Source organism: Crocodylus porosus, unplaced genomic scaffold (genome assembly GCF_001723895.1).
Source record: "Crocodylus porosus isolate Cpor-Errol unplaced genomic scaffold, CroPor_comp1, whole genome shotgun sequence".
NCBI lineage: Eukaryota > Metazoa > Chordata > Crocodylia > Crocodylidae > Crocodylus > Crocodylus porosus.
The window spans coordinates 11,383,188-11,404,835 of NW_017728927.1; the positions used below are offsets into that span (position 1 = coordinate 11,383,188).

The 21,648-nt window shown below is 43.2% G+C and overlaps 1 protein-coding gene across 1 annotated transcript in view; it reads right to left on the minus strand.

Annotated features, from left to right (window-relative positions):
- The window catches only part of FOXK1 (forkhead box K1), a 58,463-nt gene that overhangs the window by 22,098 nt on the left and 14,717 nt on the right, over positions 1-21,648 (minus strand). Inside the window, exon 2 of the mRNA XM_019542151.1 lies at positions 5,618-5,836. Within this exon, the coding sequence (XP_019397696.1) occupies positions 5,618-5,836 (219 nt within the window). The remainder of the gene's footprint in view (positions 1-5,617; positions 5,837-21,648) is intronic.

Genomic DNA, 21,648 nt, shown 5'->3' on the forward strand with positions numbered 1-21,648 from the left:
CTCAGGGGTGATCTGATGGCCACCTATAAGTTTATCAGGGGTGACCACCAGTATCTGGGGGAACGTTTGTTCACCAGAGCGCCCCAAGGGATGACAAGGTCAAATGGTCATAAACTACTACAAGACCATTTCAGGCTGGACATAAGGGAGAATTTCTTTACTGTCCGAGCCCCCAAGATCTGGAACAGCCTGCCATCGTGTTCAAGCACCTACGCTGAACACCTTCAAGAGCAAATTGGATGCTTATCTTGCTGGGATCCTCCTATGACCCCAGCTGACTTCCTGCCTTTTGAGCGGGGGGCTGGACTTGATCTTCTGAGGTCCCTTCCAGCCCTAATGTCTATAAAATCTATGAACTCTATGAAATGAGCATTTTCTTACTTGGGAATCTATGCTTGCAAGAGAGTTGGAAAGAAATCTGCGTTCATGCATACAGTGTTTGGGAAAGGCATCCTGGAGAGTAAAATCTATTGTCCATAAAATGGGCACAGTAAAGGCAGAACTGAAGCAAGTGGCCATTGTGCCTTGCTCCCATCTGCAAGAGCAGTTCATTTCTACCAATTCAGCGCACAGGAAGAATGGTCATTTATGACTGAGAACCTTTCCCACTGCCTTCCTCCCCAACAAACAGCAGAAGGCTTTTTCTTGAGATGTAAAACTCCTTTCCCTGCAACTCAAAATCCAAGACCGTACCCTAATCCAGGGCAACCACCCTGCAGTATGAGTGACACAAGTGGCAGAGGCAGACCCTGCATGTGCCACACAGCAAATCAGAAAGGAAATAGGTTGCAGAGCAGCAGCAGATAGGGCAGAAAGTAGAAAGCAGAGCAGCAGACAGGGCAGAGGAAAGGGATGGGAGTTGAATCAAGGGAGGACAAGGGGCTGTTTTGTAGCATGCTGGCCAAAAAGCTTGGCCCCTACTGCCCTAACCCATTCTGTAAACCTTCAGGAAAGGCACCAAACAATGCAACTGATAAGCAAGCAGTGGGTCAAAGTACAGTGTCTCGGTTCACAGAACAGCCAAGCACCATTTCCAGGTTATGCCAATCAGATGCAATGGGCAAGAATGCTCTGCTGCTTTTTCTCTCCCCAGCCTCGCAAATGTAGCTCAAAAGAAAGACAGGCCTTTGCATGTTTTAGACAGATTTAAAAAAAATGCAGCCATAAGAGGGGAGAACAGCTCTGCGTACTTGAGCACTGAAAAAAAACCAGGCAAAAAACAAAACCCCCAAAACCCAAGAAAATAGAACAAGCCGCACAAAGGGAACGTTAAGTACCCACAAAGATCAGCCTCTTTCTACTTGCCCTCGTTCCCACAGTTCCCTTTCTAGACAGAAGTGAGCTCACGCCGATTGTGGCTTCAATGAATTCTTTAATCCGGGGAAGCAGAGGGAAGTGTCTGTGCTGCTGGTGACACATCTGCACCTTCTCCTCTAGCCCATGGTCTCCAGCCAACATCAACCACGTGCAGGAGCTCCTAAGCCTGCTGAAGTCTGCTGACACAACTGGCCTATAGCAGGTTAGCTGGTTTGTGGCTCAGAGGCCTACTATTTTGGATCTTCCCTGTGCCTGATTCTCACTGGTGCCGAGTATTTTGTCCAGATGCAGAAAGTAGTGGATTATCTACACATCTATAAAATGCCTGTCTCAAAGCTCTTCACTTGATGAAAATGGCTTCCTGTGCTTGAGTAGAGGAAGTATGAAGGAGAGGGAGCAATGTATAAATCCAAATTTTAAAACCCAGGTGCCCTTCAGCTCTTCTCACTGTTCACTTTTAGAAAACAAGGCACCTTATTTAGGACTGAATCCAAAATGACCTTGAAAGCTAGTTCAGAAAGCTAGTTATAGCCTTATACAAGGTACCTGGGGCCCTATCAACCTTATCAAAGAAGTCAGGAACATCAGCCATTTATTTGCACAATCTGTCCGTGGAAATACATATATTAATATATCGCTTGATGTTTGAATAACCAGAACACAATTTAATCTACAACCTGTCTTTGGAAGGGATCTATTACTACATCAATTTTATACAAGGAAAGAATTGCAGCAGAGATTAAATGACTTGCCAGAACAAAACAACAAATCAGTGGCCACCTTGCTTGAGGACAGAAATATTGATGTTAAATATTTATATTCAAAGTGATGTTATGTAGAAATCTGGGAAATGGGGTCTGCAACAAACCCCATCTAGTGATCTGTCTACAAAAGGGAGGTGGGGGGAATGCAACAACCATCACAATGGGGCCAGGGAATATGGTTATACTTAAGGGTCTACTCAATTTGTGATTGTGTGGATTTCTTAGAAACGGTGAAATCAGTGTGTCCACAAAATCAACTTAGCTAGGTGGCACAAAGGGCAGCAGACAAGACAGTGGCCACTCCCTTATCCTTTCTTGCCTGCCAGGGCCTCTCTACCTGAGGGGCATGGCTGCACAATGGGCAGCCAGCATACAACATGGCAGCCTCCCTGTCGTTCCTCCTCCTCTGCCAGGGCCTCTCTGTCAACCAGCACCGAGGAGCCTGCTGAGCTCATCTGGGAAATATCTGTGGAGTTTGCTCTTTATGCCAGCATCAGTCACAAAATTTGTTTAGTCTCGCCATGATTTAAGTAGGCCCCTAGTTACAGTGCAACAAAAAGGCATGTGTGCGGATGAGACCAGTCTACGGCATAACCAAGGCCTTTAAGTCGGATGGATTTTGATAGTGCAGAGAAGGAGTTTGGAGGTTACCATAATTTGTCCGTTATCAAAAGAGAGGCAAGGATTTTTGTGACCGCATCTATTGAGCCAACTGTTTAGTGGAGAGAATGGTTGGACAAGCTTTCAGGTATCACGTGCCCTTCCTCATGTCCCTTGATGATCCAAAGGGGACATTTCCTATGCAGGTTTGACATCACAGGTAAATGCATGAGATGTGAAGTATACCTGGCTCTCACAACACACCAGACAGAAATTAATTTAGCCTGCCGGCATGTGGTTCTTGCATAGTTATTTCAGTGCTCTGAAAATGCTCCTGCTTGAATGTGGCTGCCATCCTGAATGTACTGACAAGCTGCTTCTACCACCTTCCTCCCACCCCAGACTTTTCTGTGGTGCCTTTCTAGTTTGCAACAAACTTGTCTGAACACGGCAGCAATGTTTTTTCTAAGGAAATCTGAACTCCAAAAGGAAGAAACAAGGCCAGGGGCTGTCTCAGCCTCTCCCAGATTATGCTGCCAGCCAACGTCTTCTTACTTAAAGCCATGCAACTCCTAAATAGGATTCAGACGTGTTTACAAATGGCAGCTCCCAGGGACAAAGTACCCCCTGACTAAGCAAAGGGTGGAAACGTTTCCTCCTAGAAGTGAGAAAGTCTCGCATTGTGCAGCTGCTGAGGTTGGCAGGTTTGGTTTTGTTTAGCTAAAGCTCATTCCCTTTCGGAGGCAGTGCAGCTTCTCAGCAAAAATAAGTAGGCTGGAAAAAAAACAACAGCCCAGAGGCTTGAGACAGAGAACCTGGAGTGAAGAGAGCCAAAATGTAAACAGAAAGGCAAGAGCAAGAAAGATGGGGTCAGCAGGGCAGGGCTGGGACACTGTTTTGAGCAGGGTGTGCATTACTGCAGGTACAGTAACCCAGCCCCAGGGAAGGAGGGCAAGGGGGGTGGGGGGAAGTGCACCAGGCCACCTTCCAAAAAGGAAACTAGCCCAACCTAGGATCTCCCAACTACAACCATTTTCCACTGACCAATCAGGGAAGAGCAAGGCAAACACACACCAAATTAGGAAAGTCAATACTGGAGGGAGGGGGAGGAGGAGGAGGAGGAGAGCTGAGCTAATGAAAACAACCTCCCAGCGCAGGAAGGGAATAGGAGCAAAGTGCTGAGCCTTGTCCCAGCCAACAGCATCTGGCCTCGGCCTAAGCGAGCGCAGAGCTCGGGGAGGCGGCTGTCCTGTGGTTCCCATTCGGGAGGCCTGGGATCTCTGCTCCGGCAGGACTACCCAGATCTTGCTCGTTTCCTGAAAACGCAAGAGACAGGATGTGAGAGGGGAGAGAAGGGGGCCACCAGCAGAAAAGGGATGTTTACAAACACGGCAGCCCCCACCCCTCCCCACCAGCAGGAGGAACTCGAGAACGAAAGGGATTCGGCCAGCGAAACCTCAGGAAGTCTTTTGAGGTTTTTCAAGACGCTGTTGGATTTGCTTCTGCTAAGACAAATGGCTGTAATCATGCATCATCTTTAGTAAACACCCCCGTTTGGGACCAAGCAAGATTTAGCACTACTATTTCCACTTTTGTCTGATGCACAGAAACACTTGTGGAGTCAAATATCACTTGCAGACATATGCCAGAGCCAGAGATACAGCCGCTGCTAGTAACATAAACCACACTGTGCTGCCTGACACAGGATGACTGAATGGAAACTACCATATGTTGGCAAAGAAATCTTCGCCCTTCCCAGTAACTTGCTTAATCTAAAAGAGGAGGTTAAATATAAACTAAAAGTGCTCCCTGAACAGAGAGCTCAAACTACAACTATCACCAAATGCCCCCTGCCCCCTACCCTGCCCCTAGAATATCTACAACGAACATCCAGGCAATTTTGCAAAAGGGGGGGGAACCCCACATAAGCAACAAGCTGCCAATCCCATGCCAAGTCAAATGCAATCTTCATTACAACACCCAAGATATTCTCAGCCACATGCATTTTATCATTACTAACTGAACTGGCACCAACACAAAAACCAGGACTCCGTTGTGCATTATCCCATTTTACAAATCGGTAAGTAAGCAGACAAAAAAAAGTATCAAGGCTATTGCATCACCTGATAGGTTTTGGGCACTGTCTTTTGTCTTTATTTTTTGGGGCGATATATTCTATTATACTAGTAAATGTAATGTACTACATTATGTCCAATTAATAGAGCTTAGGATTATAAAATCCCATTTCATTACACTATAACCTTTGCTGAGAAACAAGGAGACACTACCATTTCATGAGAATTCTTGCATCTCCCAACCAGCCAATTTCTACCTGTACATTTTTTAAAATAACTTCAGGACAGGAATTACATATTAAAACACTCAGAACTCTGATGTCTACCCACGACCCCCTTTCTGATTTATATTCTACCCCGCCCCCCCACTCTATTTTGGCTCTAACTATGCACACCACTTTGGATCCAATAAAATAAACCAACAAAATATGACTGAGATAATGAAAATACACTATACAATAATAAATAATGCAACACAGCACAAGCAAACCTAGCAGGGCCCTCTTGATGGAGTAGACCCTCAAGACTGGTTTCATTCTATGCCTATATCTCAATGTTTTGTTCTACACGTTTATTCCTGGAGTGTTTTGGGATCTTAAACAAATCCCAAATCTTAAACATATCCTCCAGCCACACTGATTTTTTCTGTTCACTTCTAAGTGCTTTCCATGATCTGGAACATCAAATAAGCATTTAAAGTTATTTTCAATGGGACTTTTCATACATCAAGTATACCAGGTAAAAGTCCAGGCCTGACCAGGTTCGGCACCAAGAGAATACGGATGGACTCTGGATAATATAGAAGGATGGGAGGGCAAGTAAGGTCCTCAGTCGCACCTCCCTGGATCACCAGCATCTTACCTGATAGTGCCAGTAGGGGACGGCAGGGGGCTGACCAAACTCCGGAGATCCGGCTCCGGAATGTGGATCTTCAGAGGCGATATTTGAGGGTAAAGTGGCCGGAGTTGAGGGGATGAAGTTTGCTCTTTCACTTCCTCTTTATGGTATAAAGATGTGAACTGGATCTTTATGACTGTGCTAGGAAATCGGAAAGTACACCTGCAAGGGGACAGAGAAAGAGAGAGAAAGGGTCAGTGTCCTAAGCATATGCCAGCTGGATGAAACAAACACATACTTGCCGTGAAACATTAATTAATCTGCACAGCACTAATGAACTAACACTGCAAGACTCTACCTCTCTTTCCAGCGTCTTTCTTTCCATAACACTAGATTACTTATTCATGAACATAATATTCATGAAGCCCTGCAGCATCCCTGGGAGGTAAATGTTATTAGACCCATTCTACATATAAATCAACAGAAGCTTGGAGAGGGTAAGTGACTTGCCTACAGCCATGCATTTGATCAAAGGCCAAGCAAAAACTAGAACCCCAAACAGCAAATTCCCAGGCTCCTGCTCTAACCACTAGGATTAGAATCCTTGCCATTTGTATTTTACAAGCTTCGCTGCCAAATACTTCACAGAAGCCTTCCTCAGCAGGGTACAAGTTACTGAAAATACAGATCAAAGTCAACATACAACCACACAGAGCAGATACAAAGCAACAAGCCCTACAACCTTAATGTGTGGCCCAGACAGCAGTTCTTACATACCACACGTAAACAGTTCTTACGGATCATCCCACATGCCACAGCACACCAGGCAGATTAAACCACGAGACCTCACGACGCAATGCTAATCAGCTATCATTCATGCTTCCAATCAACAGAACGACTTATTCAGCTATATAGCCATTACCTAGGCTGTCCAAAGGGAGAGGGGAGAGAACCAGTTTTCTATATGTAGCACATATTTAGACACAATTCAGCCCCAGAAAAGCAAAGGAATTTAGGAGGAACTGAACCCTCCAATGCTTTCTATACCCAAAAGAAAGGGGTTTTTTTTGGTTTTTTTTTTTTTTTTTATGTACAGGCTCTGCCACATGCAAGTTACAGCAGTCAGTATGTCATCTATTCTATTCCCCCTTCCTGTATGTCCAATTAGGTAATAATGTGCAGTCAATACAAGCTTCTCATGGATCGCTGAGGGACTGTTTCTGCTGGGACCAGGCTCAGGGAGTGGCAAAGGCCAGCAAAGCAGTGCCCATGGCCTTGACTACAAAGAGAAAAATTACTCTTGCACCAAGGTGGTGTGCTTACTAACAAGAGCCTTGGTGTGGACTAGCCACAGGGTGTTGAACACCACAAGGCTCTAGGCAGCAACAAGAAAACCTGTGACTGACCTATGTTTGTACTTCTCCACTGATGAGGAAGAATGACTGGATGCCAGCACAATGGTGACAAAGATTTCCCTCGATATCGCCAAGCAGATGAAATCAGCTCCTTCCCCAGAGGGCTGTTCAGGAATCAGGCATGACTAGCAGTCAGGCATGTGAAGCTCATCCTCCTCCCCATTTCATCTGTCAAGTGAGCTTGCTCAGCACTCAATGGCTTGAAAGCACAATGGTTTTGCTAAGTACTGCAAGTGGTTTGCATTGTATTCAATCCACTTCAGAAGCCCTGCCACCTGCACTTGTCAATACATTAAAGAGGAGAAAAATCAGCATTGGCAATACAGCCCAGCCATGTTTATCTAACCTTTCAAGACATGGTCCCCTGCAGATTTGCTGAGAGAGGACAATTCAACACAATAGACTGTTGTATCCCTGCAAGGTGTCTGCTGGTAACAAAACCCAGCAAAATCAACCCACAACAGAGCTGCTGAAACACCCAGGGTCCTAAGCTTTTGTACGCTGAGTTTGCTCACAGAAAGCAAGAGTATAACTCTACATCCAGCACCACAAAATAGGGGCAGTAAACACAGTGTTAAGCCCCCCCCCCCCGACTCCTTACTGAGGAAGAGCTGAGCTGTCTTTCACACAGTTGGGGAAGTCTGCATCATTACAAAGCCAGATGCCTAATGCATCTCATCACACAAGTCAAGGATGAAGAAATACATGTTAACTAAGGCTTTATTGCTTCCAAACTGCTGCTGATCTCAATAGGTTTAACTATACATGGTCTCATGGCATTACTGCAGCCCAGACTTCCTACTTCAGCCTCATCTGGAGCACATTCAGTGTTCCTGCACCTCCTAATGCATTCCAGGGGCACACTTTTCCTGCAGAAATGCCTTGGAGTGAGGAATTTGCTGACCCCAATTATATGATTTTTAGCCCCTCTTGATTCTTTGTGGGTGACCCTATGATCTTCTTCCTGCTGTGTTTTATTAGTGCTGTTTATGTTACCTACACAATACCCTTTCCTCTGAGACTGCCACAGTTTCAGGCTGCAAAACCCCAGGCTAGAAGTAAAGGAAACCTTTACAAAGTCTCTTGTCCTTTATGAAGTTATTAGTAAGCACGCAGAGGTAAATGCTGTATGCGTTACAGATCATGGCCTATTCCTCAACAACGTGGGTGAGTCTACATGTTTGTTTATGTGCTATAATTACAGTGCATTAAGTTTAGTACCTGTAATAACAAGTGCTAACTTTATGCGCCTTAAATCGGCACTACTGCGCAATAGTGCAGATGAACGCTTTTTCTGTGTGATGCTTAATGCTCGCTGGACTAATCATGCACATCAGTGCACGACCATGGCTTTTGCCAGCTCTGCTAACGTGCAGTAAAATTAGTTCAGTGGGAATTAAGCGTCTTGTGAAGACGCGCCCAGTGTGTGTAAAACAGGACCACTCAACATAGCTGGAGGTCAGGCTCAAGCAGAAGCATTCAGATTTAGTCAAGTAACTCACCCAGAATCTCAACCTAGAAGGGAGGGAATAGGGATGAATGGGCTGGACTGCCAGCAACAAGCAATCTGTTTGCTGTTGTGTATTCATTCTCAGAAAGCCAGACTCCCCTTTCTGCTGGAGCAGACCCCATAGGCTACACCCACTTCTGACACACATTTCCTTGCTAGCTTATTGATGAATGTTTCAGCAGGAAACTTGGCTGCAAAAAAATTAGAGCGCTGGTTACATATAAATGTATTTTACTTAGCACAAAGTCTACACTAACTTTTCACATAAACTTTCCATCACTTCAGCCCCAGTGGTGATGGGAATGATGCCAGCACTGACCTGGACAGAGCTCCATATGGCTTCCAATACCTCACTACCTGGTTTAAACCTGGTTAAAGAATCCTGGTTGGTTTAATACTACAGGAATCCTATTTTAATTATATCCCTGCTACACACCTAAACATAGCTATGTTTTTCCTACTGTAGCCATAGCATATGGGACCAACACCGAACAGGAAGATTTCTTCACCTCTACCTCACCAGTCCAAAGAGGCTCAGATGGCTTGTCTCTGAGGACATGGCCTACCTGAACTAGGATAATGATAAGGCCTGATGCAGTGTTTCACAGCAGTATGCAAATTTGATTGGCATTATCAGCTTGTATCAGTGAAAGAGCAGCTAGAGAAGAAGTCGTCTGTTAGAAATGTACATGTGTCACCATGAATTTTTCACCAGCAAAAGCTCTGTTTCTATTTAGGCAGTAAGTGAGCATACCTTCTTTGCCAGACTTTTCTAATGCTCTCCTAACTGACACTCCAACCCCACCTAAAATAAATCCACTGTAAGCTGACATCTAAGTTTAGGAAGCCCATAGAATGAGGGAACCAGAAAGAGAAGGCAGCCTATATCAATATGGAAAAATTAGGGTTCTGTAAAGAAAGAGATAATAGGGCAGACCACATAGCAATACAGCTTCAGAGCTTTATTTGCTTTAGTTAAAGGTTTTTAAAATTACTTTTTTAAAAAGGAGTTGTAATATGATTTGTGCTATATGGTCCAATACATGGTTATTACTACTCCCCCCCCGCCTTTTTTTTTTTTTTTAATGAAAATGTACAGCTACCTTGTGAAAATAAAACCGCACATAATAAAAGTGTGTTGATGAAGATGGAGATTCTCACAGCACCCCAAGACCAGCTCTTCTGGACACCTTTGAAATTCCCAGCTGATGTGTCACTATATGATCTGCAGAAACAACTGGTCTTGCAAAAGCACGGACACAATGTATAAGCCAAGGAAAAGTGATTGCTCACTGTCCACCACATGGCAGATCTCAGCTACAGCTCTGCTACTCAAGGCAGGATACAGAGGGATACAATCTACCATCACAGAAAGGCTTCTGGCATCAATAAACAAAGGAGACAAGCCGCTTTTTCTTAGATTTCCTAGCCGCTCCCCTCACCCTGACAACACAGCATACATGTGATTAGGCAACTTCATGTGGTGAACCAGTGATGGTGACCACAAGCATTTCATGTACGTAAGGTCTGAAAATAAAATGCTACAAAACACTAGACTTTACATAAACATTGCCCCCCTCCTTGAGCCAGACGGCAGAGAAAATGGTTACAAGGCAAAGAAGCCACTGAAAAGTTTCCCCACTGAGTAATTCTATGTAAAAATCAGAGGAATGTCCTCTCTTAAAGTGTCTGATATTCATACATGTGGAAGAAACTACTATGCATTAGCCAAATACCGTCCTAACAAGAAAAAAAAGAATACTGTAGCCATTCGCTTCTTTGTAAAGAGATCACTGTGCGTTTCCCAATGACTTCTGTTAAGATCTGCTATACACCAGGAAAAAGAGATTTTAAAAAAGGACAAGAAATAATATTTGGAAGCACAGACCAAAATTATTCATGGTTTTTTGTTTCTAGATGTTCAACATAGGAAAAACCCAATAATGAAATAAACGCAACACAGACTTTGAAAGAGCTGACAGAGGAAAAAAAAGAAGAGAAAGCACCCCATGTCTTATATTCTAACGAAAGGAAAATGAAAGTTTATTGTACACAGCAAAGACTAAAACTTGTGTTGTAGGTGCACTGCACATTACTCTCATCACTAGCTAGGAAGCATCTTTTACCTATCATCTCATCATGAAATATGCCCCACGCCCCACGTTTGACAATAATGAAAGCTCTGACACTATTGCCATCAGAGTATCACAGCAGCGCCGAGCTGCGGCAGGGAAGGGGCCACGTTTTATATGACGCACTTCTGGGGACACTCAAAAAGCCCAACTGCTCACAGCAGGTTACTGTCGTACTTCCATGTATGGTGTGCCAGACAAATCTGTGGCATTATTAAATAAGTGTTTACCTTCATTAGATTTTTCCAGGTTCATAGCCCGTTATCTTGAGATACCCACTACTGTGCTAGGAGGCTGATGTGGAGACTTCCTATACTGTAGGCTGATCCCTAGGGAAAATACCCACATCTGCATCCTGAGTCAAACATGCAGGGATTGTCTACAACATCCTCTACAAGTATACGCAAGTGCTAGAGGTGCACCAATACATCAGTTGTATATCGGGTCAGCACTGATACCAAGAAAAGTTAAAATTATTGGCAATCAGCTTTTTTTGGATGATGTCACCAATAAGTGCCATGTTGGGGGGGGGGGGGAGGACAGATCGAGGCCCTCACAGTGAGGGAGGGAGTGGGGCAGGTGCTAGGACCCTGGGGCCAGGAGCTGGACAGAGCCACAGGCAGCTCATCCAGGTGGGGGAGGGGCGTGGCTTCCCACCGCTGCTCACACCCCTGAGGGAGGCATGGGGGGCATACACCCCATGGATTTGTAGCCAGGGCAAAGGCAGGCTGTCCACTGTAACACCACCCCACTTAACCAACCCTCTCAGCACTGCCGCCCACCCTGTACAGCTAAGCCCAGCCCTGCCACTGGGAAGAGGCTGGTGCAGCCCCTGGTCCTGAGCAAGCAGCCTACCCTTGCCCTGCACATAAATCCGAGGGGGGTACATAATCCCCATGCTTCCCTCAGGGGTGTGCACGGTGGTGGGGAGCTGCCCCCACTCCCCTCCATGCCCCTTGGACAAGCCACCCACAGCTCTGCCCGCTCCTGGCCCCCGGTCCTATTCACCACCCTGCCTGGGCAGTGCCTGCCCCTACCCCATTCCCTCCCTCACCACGGGGGCCTCGATCTTCTCCCCCTACGCCCCTTCCCCTGACAGACTTACCAGCTAGACACTGCTTTCCAAGCTTCCCAGCTGCATTCCTGTAAATTGGGTATCAAATCAGTACTGGCCAATATGGTTGGTTAATAATCGGCTATTGGTATTGGCCAAGAAAACCTTTATCGATGCACCCCTAGTAAGTGCCTCAAGGTAACTGGTAAACAATTAACTCAACATAAAAACTGAGAATTTGGTCAATCTATGAGCATCATTTTTCCTATAAGTCAGACAATCTACTCCCTAAGGTAAAGGGACAATCTAAAAGGAGATGCCTCAGTCAATGGAAAGGAAAAACCACTGGTAACACTGTACTAGTATCTGGCCCAACAAAGTTAGAAACGCTGCCCGGAGTACGGTGAACCATTTTTTATAATAAGTCAATATTTCAGTTCTACCTTCTTTGCTGAAGACTATGTTTAATAATACTTTGGATCATAAAGAAGCAGGCATGCTCAATGCAACATCTGATAACTAATATTTGTTGCTTTAAATCCATCTATGCTGCATGTGCAAAATAATTAGTCTGTCATGGATAAACACCATGTAAGCTTCAACCTGTAACACAAAGCAGTTCGTCTAATTCCAAAAAATGTCTAACAAAACATTTGTTTTTTTAACATTCCAGTAACATGAACAAGAGCCAAACCAAATTTTGTCTGACTTGGTAAAAATAAACTCTCTCAGCCTAAGACTAGGCTTGGAAAGTATCAGGCCTAAAAGGATTATTTCTATCAAAATTATGGCCAGCTAAAATAGGTGGAAAAAGGGGTTGTAGGAAAACCATCTCTCAACCTTAAGTAGCACTGTAAGCTGGACAATGTAATAAATATTAGCAGATAACTCCGAGAAAATATCTGACGATCTACATCTGAGGATCTATCCTATTAAGAAAATCCAAGATGAGGCAGAACTCAATCACCTATTTTATACTTTGATTTTACATAGATCCCTCCAGTGTTTTGGCTTCTCTCTTTTTTTGCCATTATACCCGCAAGTCATCCACTTAAATTGTTTATTTTTTGAGTGAAAAGCTGATCCATGGTAGAGGCAAACATTCAGGAAGAGGAGCCTAACAAGAATATTCTGCATATTTTAAGTCCGTTAGATAAGTCCGTTTAATGAGATAAGTGTATGCCTATTACCCTGAACTATTTACTCTGCATGTCCCCATCATGCATGCGATTAGAGTGGAGGACACAGATAGCATCATCCTCTATTTTGATGGTATATTTTGGGTACTGCCACAATTTAAACAAACACTCAGTGGCAAAGCTCCAAGACTTTCACCACTCATTTCACTCTCACTCATCATCCTAACTCAATGATCAGATTTAAACAGAGGGCCTGCTGAAACTTTCATTAAGGAGCTACTTCCGCTCCATCATAATTAGTACCATTTGAAAGAACCTGACCAGAAAATAAGTTTATTGTTTCTAAGGTGAGAATCTGTTTATGAAGCTGCATCTGGGTAACAATGTTCAAACCCAGAATCTGCTGCCCTCCCCACGGTGGCACGGGAAGAGCAGTGTACAGCAAAGAGAGCAGTCCTATCTGGAGATCCTTCATCTGTCCTCATGCAAAATATGAAATAAATTGGCTCATTCTGGAAAGCAAAGGCAAGCCCATGGGAAGAGCACACAAAATGTAAACATCCCAAGCAGGTTTTCTATCCCTAGGACTAAATGGGGAGTCATTTTCATGTACTAGCCCATCTTAAATGGTAACTGGCGGGCCAGGACTGCAAATGTGCAGACAGATAAATGAATCTGGAAAACGTAGTGACCACCTAACCTGGCACTTCCAAGCACTGATGCAGCCAGAGCTAGAGAAGGATTCTGTGCACCAAAAACTCACAATGCCAGACAATACAGCACCATAAACAACTCCCAGACCCCACTGAAACCACCTTTTTTTTTTTTTTTTTGACAAGGAACAGCAGCAAATGCGACACCCGCAACTTTTAGTCAACATAACCTATGAAAAATCAGGATTTGAACTTGCAGAGATTGCCAGTATATAAAGGAGTGTAGTGAACTCCATAACTGCTATGCTAGTAAAAAAAAAAAGCCAGTGCTATAAAAACTATAAATAAACTTCTCTGGAATCTGAATCTAGATGAAGCAAGAGAGGCAAAGAGCCTAGACAGCTCTTACAGTGAAGGTGATTTTATAAACCACTTGATTTTGTGCATTTCCTATCAAACCTCTTTACATGATATAAGTTGTTGTACTGAACATCCATCCCAACCACAGGAAGAGAGATTTACCCTGGACAACTGACCAAAATCTGGCACTATACATTTCTCTTCCTGTGGTGCCTTTCACTAGCAACGGCTCCAGCAAAATATGATGCTTCTATTTTCTTACCAAGACCGGGACTCAAGTAACAGCTTGACTATGCCAGCTGCCATGTGCCGTCCCAGAACCAGTGGCCTTCTGTTACCTAGAATGCCTCCTAGGAGGTGGCTGAACATTCCTCATTGCCATCAGTGGACTGGGTAAAAAGAATTTCATGATCAGCTTATAGCTGTTCATCTTTCCCCACGGTAACAAAGAATAACCTGACAGGGGAAGGAAGATGGGAAGATTTCCAGCCACTCTCATCCTGGGCTCAAAAGAAGGGTAACCATGGCCGGTGTTAGACTTGGATGTCCAATCAGATGACCTAGCAGTTCACAATGGCTTAAACTCTCATTCATTTTTTCTCAGAACCCAGAACTAAAATCACTCCCAATCCCAGGCTGAGCAGTGTTTCATGCCTCAAACGTTCCTTCTTCCCCTTTCACATGCACACACAACAAAACTCAACTCATTCATTGTGGGGAAAAAGACCAGGTAATCACTTCTGTTGCTGAGAAGCATTGGAACACCTGAAATATCAAAAGTTCTCGAAACAGAAAGAAGACGAGATAACTCACTGCTTTTTTTAAAGTTAACTAATTATTTCAAACTTCATCTCACTCACAAAAGAGCTAGGAAAGTAAAAATGGTTTCTGCATTCCAGCAAGTATTCCCCAGCTGTCCTGTACCCATACTTATGCTACCATACCAATGGGCAGGTCATGCTTGTAAGGCACATAAGTGGGTTTCTGCAGCCTCAACTAGGACATGCAGCCCCTACAAGCTGCAACACAAGCGGTTTCAATGCGCTCCAATTTCCAAAGCTAGCTCGCTGAGAATTTCCGAGGGAAGGATGGCTGTAGACTGAAGAAAGCAAATAAAGAACTAACATTTCTTATGTTCATGCACACAGTCTTTCAGAAGCATTTCTCAGTGCAGTGTATAGATGGAATAGCACATATGGTAAAGGTTGTTTTTGTTTGTTTTTTTTAAATGAGAGCGCACCATAAGTTGCCTTTGGATAAGCCTAGCATTGCATATTATTGTGCGTCAGCGGGATCTCCAACACACAGGCAGGATTTCAAATAGGCACAGAGAGTACATGCATGCAAGTGTGTCTATTTGAAACAGATAATACCTGCACTGTCAGGCTGAAACTGAAGTTATGCATAAAAATGTATTCCAAGATAATCAAGTAAGTTGGCTTTAATGAACATTTCCTGTGGAGCTCTGATATAGAGTACACTACTGCTTAATATGCTATTTTAAAAAACCCCGCAAAGGTTTCTTTAAGTAGATATTCAAGGAAGACTGTATTTAGATGTTTATGTCTGGGATAGTAGGTCCAGATTATTCTGTAGCTGATCATTAGGTGGACAGCCCCCCGCAGCTCCCCCACTTCTTTTTCCTGGCTTATTCAGCAGTGTCCCAGATTCATGGGTGACACCACAGACTAATATTAATGGAAAGCAATGACCAAAACACCAGACATCACAAAAAGAATCAGCAAGTGAATGAGGACAAGATACAGATAAGGAAAATGAGCAAAGCATCCATGTAGCCACTATCTTGGTAGTCTGCAAGGCTAGGGAAAGAAATGCTAAAAGACAACATAAGAGTAAAATATTATTTTGGCAGCATATATTCTTTAAAAGCTTGCAAGGGCATGATAAGGACCCTCTGAAGTTTCAAAAAAGAGAGAAACAGAGAAAGCAGCTTCCAAGAGAACCTTTATTTGTATTAAAATCATGCCGTACAATTAAAAAATATATATCAGGTATTCCATTGCTCTTGCAAATATCCTCTTCCTGGATTCTCTTGTCTATCTGGCAGAAAATGTTAATTGGTATCACATACACCAAGCTAGTACATGCTACAGAAAACAAAATACAATGGGCAAGATTGCTGCTGCAAAACAAAAATGCTGGTCAAGTAAATGTGTCAAATAAGTTTTCAGACTATTAATTTCTCTTTACTAAACTTTCTTAGCTGAAATCAAGTGTTGTGCCTACTTCTTCATGCACATACCTTCCGATGGTTTTTACAGTGCTGTACTGATTTTACCCTTCTGAGAACACCAGGGGTTTGTACAGTTTCTTTCTCCACTCTGAACTTTTACTTCATTACTATTCTTCCCCTTTACTGTGTTATACTATTCAAAACTGAGAAGACCAATAAGCCAGTGGTTGTTACCCTTTCTAACACAGGTCGTGGAAATACGGAATTCCTCCAAAGTATCTAAACCACTTGCACAAAAGGGCAGGCGACAAATCCACAGAATCTATTACAGAACAGAATCCTTGGGTCCAAAACAGACTGTTGCTGTACAGAACAGGTTTCAAGTAGCAAAAATACAGCAATGTTACTAGGACTTGGGACTTTTCCTCTGGAACTAGCCTTCAAGATGGCTCAGTTCAGTCTGTTTTGGACCCAAGGATTCTGTTCTGTAACAGAGAGGAATACTAGGATCTCTGCTCTAGCTCAGTACTTGAAAACCTACCAAACAGCCTCCAAAAAACACTATTTGCCAACCAAGAGCGCCCACAGACCAGAAGTGTCTGCAGCTCTGAGAATGTGCTGTTTTCTGCTGCCTTTCTAACAGAAGTAACTGCAAATCATTTGATCAGTAGTGTACCTTTATTTCTCAGTCTACAAGCAGTTGAAGGGTGTACTCCAGATATCAGAAGCCTCACTTTATTTATTTACAAACTTAATGGGACGTTTGAAATTCTAGATCCAATTAGGACCAAATTCACTTATGGATTAAATACACAATGAGATGCTACAAGGAGGGAAAGCGTAAACACACGACTGAAATTAATACCGCCACACAGCATGACACAGGTTTCCACATGGAATGAAACAACGAAAGATGATCTTGGTAACCAATTCTCAGCCTAATCACAGACCCTGAAGAACTGCATTAGGAGACTCTTAAGATTAAAAGCCACTGAGACAGATCCTTTGTACTTTGCCCAATGACTCAGTTCAAGACCGTTATGGACACCACCCTTTAAAACATGCATGTCAATGCGACTTGCCAGTTACTTCGTACCGTTCCATTAGCAACAGAGGGAAACAAAGAGCGAGTGCTATAATTGTACTTCACCACGTTTCATATTTCAAAACAGTGGAGTCAGTTTCAAAATATTCCATTCATTCTAAACCAAAAGCGCTGAGCACAGGCACTCATCACTGTCAGAAGACAGGCTTCTTTTCTCTTGTTCAATTTTCCAAGCCCACTGCTCCTTTAAGGAGGTGCAAGCATTCAGGTCCAGCAGGATGAACAGATTGTTGTGCGAGAGGAAGCCAGTCACAAACAGCAGAAGATCGAATGCAACTAAATTGATAATGCAATGTCCTACATGGAGAAGCCTAAAATCTTACATTAGGCAAAAAAACTGGACATAATTCAACATCACTGCAGCTCCACTGATGATATATCAGTGGCAGCTGTAGTATATTCAAGGCATTTTACCTCTGACAGTAATATACAGGCTCTGATTTTTCCAGCATGGTTACAGATGTGGAAGCTTGCACTGCAGACTCCCATTCTGTACTTTTAGCCCCGATTCTGTCCTTTTCCACAAATGAACTTTACGCTCCATGCATTCAATGTTTGTGGACATGTACAATCTACAGTGTACCTCCTACCCTAGGATACCCATCTTTCCCCAAAACAGACGCTTCGGGACATCATCTGCAATAGAAGGAAAAGAAAGAGCTGCGTGACAAGAGTAAACAAGCCATATCTTATTCCAACAGCACTCTACTGATCAGAGTTAAACGTTTCAAAAAACACCTTCTCTTACACCTGAAGGTGTGAGGGAGCAGAGAAGGGAAAGGTTTCAGATGATCAAATTTTCAGTGACAGGATCAACTGGTTATATACATGGAGAATACCTAGAGAGACTCCGAGTTTAATATTAATCATTAAGCTGCCGTTTCTTCTGAAGTTCAACAGTTGGGAGCCTGATTCCAAAATTTGCAATGCTGTGTTCAAAACCATGTTAACTCTAGTTATATTTTCTTTTCAAAAAGAACCGATAACACGGAATGACCAAAACATGTGACCTAGCATTGCCTGCAATGCATTACATCAACATGTGTTTACTGGCAACGTATTAAATATTAAGGTCAGAGGGAATCCAGTGAAGACAAAAGTGATCTTTTGTTGTCTAAGACAAAGACGAAGATCATGTGTTGATGTGTGAATATGATGAATTGCTGATTTTCACTGGGATTCGGTTATCTGGATACCTAGGTCTTCATTCCACTTCAGAGTTAAATGGTCTGTATCAGGTCAGTCATGTGACATGATATATTCACAGAGTGTTCGACACAATGAGGAAGCGAAACAGATTTCAAGGCAAAAAAATACTATATCCGGAAAAAAATACTTCACAATATCCCTTCAGTCTCAGGTCCAAACTGATTTTCTACTGCTTGATGCAACTGCAAATATTGCCATTCAACTGTTTTCAGAAGGTTGAATTCATCACACAACTCAGAAATAGATTTAATATGATTTCCTACTGGAAGCTGTTCTACATGTACAATACCCTACCCACCTACTTTCACCATATCCGTTTGTAAGCCAGTACTGACTTTCATTGGCAAGTCCATCTGGCAAATAAAAAACGTGTAATATGAAGCATGATTTTGTTTCTGAATCTTTTACAGTCATCACATTTTTAACAAAATTAGTATTTGATTTGTTAGCTTCCTGCTAATACAAAAATTTAATTCAGTGAAAAGTGATAAAAACCATCCTGAAAATAATCAATATAATTGACTGGAATGAATAAAAACAAAACAGATCCCTCCTAAACCACCAAGGTCTCTCACATAGCTAGTCTGCATCTCATCCAGTTGCTTAGGGCTGGAGACAGTAATTCCTCATGGATTCTTTTTTATTTCCTTAATTTAAATTGCCTTAAAAAGAAAAAAAGTTCCAGTCCTTTCCTTTAGAACCTCCTTGCCTTTCTGTAAAGCTCCATTTTAAAGACACATCTACCAACAATGCCCCCCCTCGACCTCCGTCATTCACAAAAGGACCACCTATTAAAACCCAGCAGCTATAAACATATTCGAGATCCCTGCTATCAGTCTCCCCAGTCCCACACACCCTGAGGAAAGCACACAATTGTCATGAAGGTTGGTTGACAAGGCTGTTTTAGACCTTGTTGAAGCAAGTCCCAAAGCTGAGCTCCTCATTATAAATACAAGACTCCAGCTTTGGATGTATAGCATAGCTTGGGGGGGGGGGTGATCAAGCATTTAGCAGTGATTAGCTCCCTCCCACCATATTTTTCAAATAAAATCTGGTTTGATGCTCTCCAGCTGTCTCACAGACATGCATTCGATTTCAACAGCATTATTACTCGAGTCAGCTGGAGACAAACCGAGTTGAGCGACAACCAGCCAGCCAAGCACTCCTTCCCTCCCAACCCTCCTGTGTGTCAATAAATCTTAACCTGGCTGTTTGAGCAATGTTTAATCATAAACGGATTTGAACATGCTCAGGAATACAAACATGGTGAATGAATATCACTCACTGCAGGGAGAAGAGAAGCTAAAAACCTCTTTCCAAGAGGTGTTGGCACCCGCTACACAACTGGGCATGTGTCCTATACAACAAGCAGAGTAAGGAAGTAGGAAATTCTTGGAGGCGGGGACCAGCCAGTGGCATTTAAAAAAAAAAGTCATAAAGAAAAATGGGAGTTTTCACAACTACAGCCAAAGACAGGATATTCAGGGGGCAGAAACACATTAACTGCATCAGCTATTCAATAGGCTCAATACCTTTTCCCCCCCTTTTTTTAAAAGAACATATTCTAAATTGTTTAGAACATCCACCCAGGAGCAGGGGAATAAGCTATCCCCAATGATGTCGTCCCGCTGCCATCTGGCATCCAGTGATGTTGATCTGTTCTGTGTTGCTAATCAAACCAGAATTAATCCATCTCTTTCTGCTTACTTTCTGCACCAGAATCAATGAAATCAACACAGCAATAGGAACAATGATGGCTGGTTACTCATTACAGGGGAGCTCACCTTGCATAACTGCTGAAAGTGTATTTGGAAGCTAGAGGACTATTCACAGGGTTTTAACTATATTTATTACCTTACAGGGCCCTCGCACTGCAATACACTGGGCAACAGAATAATGAGTCTCTAGGAACTGGATCTGAATACAACTCAGGTCAGCATTACATGAGAGGTATTCAGTAATGACAGCACTCAACAACTTACATAGGATGAACTGGCAGTCTCAGCCCTGCTAAATCAGAATTCACCTTGGAAGAAAAAACATCTAATTGGCACTTTTTCTGATAGTTTCTCAGCAATGAGCACAGACAGACTGGCGGTCTTTGCAGACTGATCTGTCCTCTCATCCCCAAACACAAACCAGACTAGGGCAGAAACATAGCAGGACCAAGTAGGCAAGCTCTGGGGACACACAAAACCTCTCTCTGTAAATGCTGTCAACCCAGCAGCTTTGACAAAAAAAGAAAAAAATGTTATTCTTCAGTGGTCTGTTTAAAAAATGAGTACTTTCAGAAATATCACATTTCTGACTAAAAAAACTACCCCGGTACCGGCCTTTGGAATAAATGAAACTCGAAATACAAAAACCAACTAGCTGGCATTATAGGGCAAAACAGAAGATCAGCACAGGCAGCGTCAGTGACAGCTGAAAAGGAATCAAAGAGCTGCACTTATTTTGCCACTCCACAAAAAACAAAATTTCACGTCGAGAATGGGACATTTGAATTAAGACCCTCTGACAGAAAAAAGGCAGCTCGATAGTTTAGTGACTCCCAATCTGTGGTCCAAAAAAAATCAAAATGTATTCCCCCTTACAACCTCCCCATATTTTTACGCTAACACCTGCAACAGTACACAGCACAAACCTAAGACATCTCCTCCAATCTGTCTTCCAGTATCTCTTGGCCACCTGAAATGTAGTCACCTACCCCAGGCACTGAGTCCAAGCATGTCCTCTGTAAGCAAACCAGAGCAAGGTTGCTATTAAGTCTCCTGAAGAGACAGCCCTGTGACCCTGCTTTCTGTATGATTTGCTAAATTGTTAACATGCAAGTTTCCATTATGAAAAGCTCTGGCTTGCAAGTCATCTGAAGGGCTCAACCTAAGCCCACAAAAGTTCTGCTGGCATAAACTAGTGATCAACCCAAGTTTACCAGCAGATTTCCTCTTCAGTCTGTAATCTATTATGTATTTTCTTCCTACATGTTTTGGCAGGGGGGGAGTGAAGAGGGACTCTCCATGTCAATTTTTTCTATAAAATATTCTGAAACCACGAGACTAGCCCAGTTTCAAATCTGTTAGAACAGGTACTCAGCAGGGCACGACCATCAGCTTCTCTCTCACTTCTCCCCTGGCTCTGGGGAAGTTTATTTCCAGAGCCACTCATCTGGCTTTAAAAGCCCTGGCTGGTCATGTCTCTTGGGCCAAATCAGAAGTCACAATATGAATTTCCCTCTTGCTGGCTTTAGTAGAAATGCCCCACCCACTATAATGATCCCCCCCCCC